At 30.5% G+C, this 9,816-nt stretch overlaps 1 protein-coding gene and 1 non-coding gene across 2 annotated transcripts in view; both read left to right on the plus strand.

Moving 5' to 3' along the window:
* The window catches only part of LOC130822981 (U5 spliceosomal RNA), a 116-nt gene extending 93 nt beyond the window's left edge, over positions 1–23 (plus strand). Inside the window, exon 1 of the small nuclear RNA XR_009046475.1 lies at positions 1–23. This exon is cut by the window's left edge and continues 93 nt beyond it. This is a non-coding gene — a small nuclear RNA (U5 spliceosomal RNA).
* Positions 24–7,791: 7,768 nt separating this feature from the next.
* LOC130821609 (uncharacterized) lies at positions 7,792–8,988 on the plus strand. Its single transcript, XM_057687398.1, has one exon. It carries the CDS (start codon positions 7,792–7,794, stop codon positions 8,986–8,988), a length of 1,197 nt encoding a protein of 398 aa, XP_057543381.1.
* Positions 8,989–9,816: the final 828 nt, after the last annotated feature.

The raw sequence follows: 9,816 nt of genomic DNA on the forward strand, positions 1-9,816 counted from the left end.
GAGGAAGCCTTTAATTAAGGTTAAATGGGTCAAATGACATGAAATATATGAATTTAATGACCTAAAAAAAAAGTAGGTTAAATGGGTCATTAGCAGGTTGATCCGATCTGCTACAGATCAGGTCGGGGTTTCAATTTTTGACCCATTAATTAAATGGGTCAGGTTCAGGTTAAGGGTTTATTGACCCATTTATATATGATCCGAACCTGAAAATGACCCAACCCGACCTGTTTGACACCCCTATCTGCTATATCTGATAAAACAATCGGTAATTATTTTTTGTAAGTAAATGAGCATACATCAATTAAAAACCTGACTATTAACTTATTTCGATATTGACCCGATCAATACTTATCCGTAACCGATAACTACTCGAACAATAAAGCTCGAACCCGATCTGTACCCGAAAAAACCGAACCAATTAGTAATCAATGACAACCCGAGACCGATTGACACTCGACACGAACTTCAACCGACACCGAACTGATGCTAACCCGATAGCTTGAATAACCGATCTCTAACCGAACCGTGACTAACCAACTCGACCCGAGTGTGACCCGTTGTAACACACAGCCGAAAAATAACCGATCCGTAATGCAACCGAACCGAATAACACCCGTCCGAAACCGACCCGATCAACCGAATGAACACCTCTACAGTCTCTTGAGAGACCGTCTCTATACAGTCCATTAAAACTTATTGCCTACTCTTACTTTACATTTTTCTTTATAGGCCGACCCAATCAAGGTGGTCTCTAAAAGAAACCGTCTCTCACAATATTTTAGAAAAGAGTGAGCATCCTAATATCTACATTTGCTCTAATTTTCTGTCAGGAGAAATTCTAGGGATTTATAAGGTATTCGATTGCATAATTCCCTTGATTTGAAGGGTCTTAAATATTAATTTTACTTTAGTTTATTTGCTTGCTTTTAGGCTCCAAAATTGAAAAAATATAAAATAAAATAAAAATGACAGAGCCTTATTATTATTATGTATTTGTGATCCACCTTATCTTTTGTAACTAAGTTAATTTAAGAGTCATTTGAAGAAATTGATCTATATTAGACCTGATCATGGGTGGTCCGACTCGAAAAAGTGAGGGTTTGGGTACCAAAATATGGCCCGATGGGCGGGTTTGGGCAGAAAATAAGTGGCCCGAATTTTTTTAGGACGGGTTTGGGATTGGTGTTTGGCCCGTGGGCCGGCCCAGCCCGGCCCAAAAGGAGCTAAGTTGGTCCAATTAGTTACATATTTTGATTATTTCATATGCTAACACTTTTTTTCCATATTGCATCAAGGTCGGTCTACCATTTTTAATGTTGAAGAGGATGAAGAAGAGGTAGATCGTGAAGATGACGATTGTCAAATCACTAATTAGTTACATAATTTGATTATTTTGTATTTGTTTATTTGAATTATTTGTAATTTGTATTTTAAATTATGTATAATATGTAACAATTGTATTTATTTATTTCAATTATTTGTAATTTGTATTTTTAATTATGTATAAATAATATATAACATAGGCCCGCAAGCCCGCATATTACGGGTTTGGGCAAGAACTTTAAGGCCCGCACTTTGGCCCCGCCCGCATCAATGGGTTGTTTTTTCCACCCGACCCGGCCTGGCCCCGATGTTTGATCACGTCTAATCTATATGCAAGCTAACTTTAATTTTTTAAATAAGATGAAGAAAGAGTGATAGTATTGTATAGCTTGATTTCAACCAACCATCAACTTAAGGTTTCTTTAAAATGATTTTGTAACATAATATAAAATGTTCAAATCATTGATTCTAATTTTTCACCCAACACCTTTTAAATTTTCAACTATCGTATATGAGAAAAACTTGTATTAGATTCACAAAGTTAGCTGTTAGCTCAAATGACTCTTGTATGAAGTATTGCTATAAATCTAATAATATAGATTGAATCCTCAACTATTAATTTTAACTTTTGATGGAGATGTTCATAATGATATTACTATAATTTGATAAGTGAATTTTTAGTCGCATTTTCCTTTTTGGGTATGATCTGTCGTCGTCCTTTTTTTTTTTAGATCTAATCATAGCTAATCCAATGATAGTTGGAATATAATGAGAATGATAGATGATGATTGCAACATTATTAAGATTGAGGAAATATTTCCTTATTAACGATCATAAAAAACAATAAAAGAATGGGCATGTGGGAGCAATTTATGTTATATTGTCATTTAGTTAGGAAAATGTCATGTTCATGTGCTCAAGTGTTGAATGCAGAATGCTGAATGGTGATGATAAGCTACAGAAAAAGACATAGTACAACTACAAGTCTACAACCCAACTCTGGTTTCTTCCATAGAGCACGTGACCAGTACAGAGGTTGACACGTGAAGCTCAGAAAATTTAGCGGTTAACTTGCACATGATACCTTTCAACGGTTGGTTTTGCTTCTCTACCTATTGGCCGGTAATTGACCGTTGCTATTTACTCAACAAATAATGAAGCTACAATTTAATGTAGTAATTATTTTCAAATAAAAAATTACTAAAATAGTACTCTACAGACTACAATAATGGAGTACTGGAGAAAGGATACTCCATAACTAGATAATTAATTACTAGTATGGCTTTTGTATCTTTTGAATTTTTTTTTTTAAATAAATAATTTCTCTATTTTCATTTGTTTTTTTCATTTACTTTTTGTGCACATTTCAATAAAAAAATTAAATGTTAAATTATTTTAATTGTGAGTTTTTTAAAAATTCTAAAAGTTGATATTTAGAAAATATATATTGAGACAAATTTATCAAGAGTCCACGTGAATATGTTTTTTCATATAGATTAATGAGAAATCATAGTCAAAGTGTGACACTAAAATTCATAAATTCTATTTGAGAAAAACATATGAAAGCAGAGAAAGTAATAAATAATAAATATAAATATAAATAAATGATATAAATTATAAATTATAAATTAAAATATAAATTATAAATTATAAGTTATAAATTATTCATACTAAATGATAAATAATAAATAATAAATAAAACTAATGTAAATCATAAATAATAAATAATAAATAATTAATAATTAATAATTAGGAGTAAAGTATTGCATCTATTTTCATTTGTCCTCATTCACTTTTTGCGCAGATCTCAATACAAACTTTAAATTTAAATAATATAATTGTGAGTATATCTATATCAAAATCCCATATGAATATGTTTTTTCATATAAATTGATAAGAAATTATAGTCAAACTTTGACACAAAAATTCATTAATTCTATTTGAGAAGAACAGAATAAGTATAATTGTATATAATTGACAAAAAAAACCACTAAACAACTTGTGTTCGAATGGTTCGAGTGCTGGCTTGCATGATGCCTCTTGCTAGAGTTAATTTCTAACTTGAATTTTGTTTTTTTTTTCTCTTGGTATATAATATAAATTGATTGCCAAAAAAAGAAAAATAATGCAAATAATAAAAATTATTAATTAAAAATTTAGTGCAAGTAAAAAGTATATATTCCATAAAAAAAAATATAAGAATACGAGAATTTTATCAATTTAAATTTAATTAATTTGATGCAGTTGCCGCCAATAATAATTATTTGCAAATAACCACAAAATGATAAAATATATAATATTAAAATAAACAAAATAAGAAAAAGCTAAAATAAAATCTCAAAAGTCTTCTTATAAAATTAAATGAAAAAATATAAAAATTATTTACTACTTTCTTAAATAATCGTTATTTATCTATGTATTCTCCGCTAACATTTTTAGTTTAAAAGTGAATGGGGTTGGTAATTGAGAGCGTGTACGCGTTGCTGAAGCTGCAGCCTGCAGGCATAATTAGGGGATTGTAAACTAAGCCAATTAGAAATGGTTTTTGCCATCCATTCTACAAACCCATTGCCTAATTGAAGTACCTTTGTCAAATTTTTGTCAAGTGAAAGGAAACTGAGTTTGCAGTTGCACACTATTTCTTCTCAATAGGAAAGTGCAACTCAGACACGCGTTAAATTGGTGGACCATAAATTAGAGATATTTATTCCGTTTTATAATATTTATTATATACTATTTTTTTTATCTGTTTTATAATACTTGTTATATTATTATGTATATCTTAAAATAATTTACAAATTTATAGTAGTTACTTCAACTTTATCCTACTTTATTACTCATTTACGCTTATATTTTTGTCATTATTTATAGACAATAATGATATTATTTTATCAACTAATTATTTTCTTAATATTTATGTCAAGTCAAAATGGTGCAAATATTACGAAATGAAAATAGTACTTTTTTAATTTCTTTTAATTTATACCATATGACTCAAATATGTAAGAATTTTTTGTTATATGGAGCAAGCTAAAACAATGAAGAAAAAATATTTTATTTTTTTATTATTATATAAGCTGAGGGGGAAGAAGAATTATGTTATTTTTTTATTATTATATAAGCTGAGGGGGAAGAAGAATTATGTGAGAATTACATTAGAATCTTATTTGAAAAAAACAGTAATTAGAACCCAATCTGAAGTAGATGGTATATACTTGTGCTAATACTTCTATTCAGAGATTCTACGTAACTTCTTTTTAATTAATTATTATACTCCAATAATTTGTTAGTTTGACTCTCACGACATTAAACTTCAATAAACAAAAAAAATGAATATTTTGAAATTGATCAATTCCCACATGCAGTTTATTGGAAATACACAATTTGTGTAGTAAGAAAAATTGTGCACAAAATCTAACTTAGGTTACCATTGATTTCATATTTAATTTCTCACGCGGACTGTATAAGACTTCAATAGCCAACTCATCAATCATTTACATGGGATTTATGTTTGCATGAAATCATAGTATTAAAGTTTAGCATTTTTACGAATTATAAATTTGTTATTTAGTTTTTTGAATTACAATCATCAAAGTATTAAAGTTTAATCATTTAAACCAAATTACAGGATTTCGACAATTTTAGTAGTTAAAATTTTAGGTTAAGTGGTCAGAATTTTATAATTTGGCCTGAACGCTATAGATTTTGATACTTTGATTGCTGAAATTAACAAAAAAATAAACATTAAAACTGTAATTCGTTAAAGTCTAAAACTTTAAAACTGTAATTTTTGTAAATTATTCTTATTAGAAATTAAAATAAGTATATGAATCCATGCAAATGATTGATGAGCTTGCTATTGAAGTCTTATACAATCTGCGTGAGAAATTGAATATGATCTTCAAAATGATATCATTTCGAATTTGAATCAATGAACACATTTCAACATATTTCAATATTTGAAGATGAAGTACGCATAGAACAATTAAAACAATGACATTTCATTGACACAATTTATAATGATCATATCCTTATCTTTTTATTCAAACTTTTATAGGTACATTTTCCTGACATTTAATATATACTCATGACGAATACTTTACAAATAGCTCTTCAACTCTAGGTTTTAAGAACTTTTAATTGACAGCTACCTTATCATTATAAACTTATTTCTTACAAAATTCAAAAAGATTTACAACACATTGAATTCAAGATATGACGTTATCTAGTGTGAATTGGGATTTCTTATGATTTTTATTGACATAATCTGAATTCAACATACTCATGGCTTTAGTGAAAAAATCACAGTGTTCACATGATCAAAAGTTATGATCCCATTTAATGATAAGTCCGTACACTAGGTTGTGCCTATAGCAATATGATCCCATTAACTCGCATTGTCATTCGAGACTAATAATATTCTTATCCCTCAACTTTCGTAATTTTGTTTTGAAGAAATTAAAAAACTTAAACTTGAATGATCAATTTCTATTAATTTAATCAAACTGATTCAACATTATAACATGTAATTCTCATCTAATCATATACATATTAAGGTTCACATCCAATGTCCTAGCATAAAATACATGCCATTATTCACTTGACTATTTTGGGGTCGAATAGAAAATCAATTATAAATGAGACCGCATGTGCATTCAAAAACAAAGGAGATCAAGTGTAAACCCAAAAGATGGAACTGAAGTTAAAATAAAAGTTAACGAGTAATTAGCCACACTAAATTAACCTATTTTTTTAATTGTTCACATTAAAATTGTATATGATCACTTAAGGTTATAAGTAATCGCTTTAAGACTATAAAAAATTATCAAGACAATAATATATATTAGGTCTATCTAATCAAAATAATATTACCATAAAATCTGTCTGATTTGAAAATTTATGTATTAATTTTTGAATCATAGGAGTAATACAAATTGAGAAAGTATTCCCAAGTTCCTAAACCGTAATGGCGTAATGCAACTTCGGCTTGAGCAATTAAAAGTTTGATGAAAAAGTGGGGCATACATGACATGGTCCCCTCACCTGGTGTGGCCCACCTATCTTCTGACAGGTAATGCAGCCCTCTTCCTTTCATGAGAAAGCCCAAGTCCATACAACAACCAAAAACAACTCCACAATCCCTTTCCCGAATGCCATAGCCCACACCCACATCTATCTCTTTCAAAATTGAATGGGTTTATTTGCAGGTTTATCTAATTTTACAGGTATTTATTCAGATTATCGAGTTAATTTTAAGTCATATATTTAATTCAGTATATATAATTATAAATCAATTTATAAGTGGAGTCAAAGTCAAATTCAATTAAATATAAAGTAAATATCAAATCGTTAAATCTGTTGTATACAATGAATTTCATAGCCTCGTAGTCTTGTCTTGTAAAGAAGACAATGGTCGGAGAAGAGAGTATTCTGGTTCAGATATTTGTCTCCCTTCTTGGGGAAGTCACCAAAATCTCCAGCATAGTGATACTACCAATCTCTTTCCCTATTTCCAAGATTTTCTTACCCCATTTTTCTCCAATTCATTCTCATTTGCCAGGGACCCCCTCTTCCAATTTCCCGTATATCAATACTTTCTCTGATTTTTTTTATAGTTAGTATACTTTTGTCTTTTACGCTATTTAATACACCATTTTAATACTTTCTCTTATTCCTTTTAAGAGTTTTATTTGACTTTTTATGAATTTTAAGGTGGGTCAACATGGAACCTTAGCGTAGGAGAGAGAGTGATATTATGGGTTTTTAATATAAGAATTATGAAATTAATGATTCCCTTCAATTTCAAGCAATTTTTACCCCAATTAGCATACAGAATTTTTTTTACCCCAAAAGTATGAACTTTTTATCAGTTTAAGACCAAAATTACATAGATCATCTATTAAAAACCGAAAGTACATAAATAAGTCCTACAAGTACAATAATTTTTCGAAATTACATAAATTTGTCCGACCAATAAAGAAAATTACATAGATCGATTACGGTATCTCCGATAGCCTTCTCAATTCTTCGACAGTTTCGGTGTAGTTGCAGTCTTTACTGATCATGTGAGTGCGGATATTTTTACGATCATTGACTTTAGATTTTCTACATTACCAAAAATGATGCATTAATATTTTCATAAATAGCCACCGAATTGTAAACAACTAAATTTTCAATTAAAAAAATTTCATCATATTACCCAAATTTATTTTAAAACCTAAAAAATAATGTCCAAAAAAAGGAAATCAAAATCTGCCGCCAAGGATAACAAACCAAAATTGAAGATTGCGCCAACATAGCTGCAGGAAGACAGAATCCACACAACAAAATCAAAATCAAATTGCCAAAAAATTCCAGAAATTAAAATTGGGCGCCAAAAATGAAATACAAACACCGAAATCTCAAGCCTAAAACAGAAGTAATAAATACTCCAAACACCTCATTAATTACATACCAATCTAAAATATGGCTCCTTCAAAAAATCTAAGTACTCAACAAAGAACCCAGATCATGCAAAAGTTATTGTTTGCATTAAATAAGAAAGGTAAACCAGTGCTAGGTACAATCAATGCACTTGCAATAGAATTTCAAGTGTGTAGGAAAACAATCACATGTTTATGGAATGAAGTAAAGAAGCAGATGATGAATAACAACAAAATCATCAAGCTCAACAGCAAGAGAGTTGACAGACAAGCATCAAACAAAATCCATTTTGATGAAGAAAAGTTCAAGGCCATCAAATATGAACTGAAGTGCACTCAACATTCAGTAGCAAAGCAGATAGAGGTGTCACAAACAACAATGTGTAAGTGGAAGAACAACAAAGTCATAAGAAAGCACACAAACGCAATCAAACCCACTTTGAATGAAAACAACAAGCTACACTGGTTAAGTTTTGCATTATCTAAGTGTGAATATGATGAGCAAAATGATGCATTCAGGTTTAAGCCATATACTAACATTGTTCACATAGATGAAAAACATTTCTATCTAACCCGGGAGACACAAACTTATTATCTAGCTCCGGGAGAAGTAGAACCACATAGAGAGTGTCACTCTAAAAGGTTCATTCCCAAAATCATGTTCATATGTGCTGTTGCAAAGCCAATATTTACAACTAATGGTGATGTATTTTTTGATGGTAAAATCGGAATATGGCCATTTATTACTCAAGAGCCTGCAAAAAGAAGCTCCAAGAACAGGAAGAGGGGGGAGTTGCAAACAAAGCCAATACAATCAATAACGAAAGAGCACATTAGAGCAATGTTTATAACTAATGTGCTACCAACCTTAAGAGAAAAATGGTCACAAGGATTGTCAAAGCACATTTACATTCAACAAGATAATGCCAAGCCATACATAGCACATAATGACAGATTTATTCAGGCTTTGCAATATCAAAAAGTTGCGTACAATGTAACACAGTTATTTACGGCTGTGAATAATGCATTTGACAATCTAAGTCCACACTGTTTAAGGTTTGTGTTCATCACTTTACAAGCATGCATGATAGAGGTTATGAAAAGACAAGGGAGATTTGATTATCACATTCCTCACATGAACAAAACAAAGGCAGCAAGGGAAGACACTTTACCAGACTATCTAAATATGGAAAAACAATTGGTTTTGTTGATTCACTTCAACATTTATTCACAAAGCTAAGTTCAAAAAACAATGAATCAATTGGTGGAACTGATTGGGTATGCAGGGACTATGCAAGTGAATGGGATTGTTGACATGGGAACAACAAGCCAAATGCCTGATCAATAAGGCCAACAGCAACACTGATGGAAGAGGGGAGCTTATTTTGGGCCATATGAAAAAATATCAGTTTTTTTTATATGTACAAGTAACAAACACAGCAACAACCAATTTCAACAACAAAACTCTCAGGCAACCAACACAGCAACAAGTAACGATTTTTTGGGAGCATCAAAGCAAAAGCAGCAACAGCACAGAAACCAGCACAACAACATTTTTTTGGGAACAAGTAAAGCATCTCAGAAACACAGCACTAACAACATAATAGTAACCAACATAGCAACAAGTTTCAAGTTTAAATCCCTTTGATTTTGAACATATTTTAGAATCTTGAACATGGGATGTTTCAGATTTAAACAACAAATTAAAAATTTATGTTGTTTACAATGAAACATTTGTACTCATATTTACATAGTTGAAAAAATTGGTTGTTTCAGTACTCTCAGGTACAATTTTTTTTCCAAATCATTGAGGGAAAAATCGACATCTTTGCGCTTTAAATGTTGGAAAACAATCCAAACCCCGTTTGTTCGAGTTATTGTGACTAAAAACTACTTTCACTTACAGATCACAGAGCAATAGAAAAAAATACATCAAAAAAAGTTTAACTAAAAAATTATCACCAGTCAATACCAACATGCAACCACAAGACCAACAACTCACTTGAGAAAGGACCGAGCTTATCAAGCCAATCCTCTTCTTCACAATCAGTATTCGAAAAAACAGCAT

The sequence above is a fragment of the Amaranthus tricolor genome, chromosome 8 (genome assembly GCF_026212465.1).
Source record: "Amaranthus tricolor cultivar Red isolate AtriRed21 chromosome 8, ASM2621246v1, whole genome shotgun sequence".
Taxonomy (NCBI): Eukaryota; Viridiplantae; Streptophyta; class Magnoliopsida; order Caryophyllales; family Amaranthaceae; genus Amaranthus; species Amaranthus tricolor.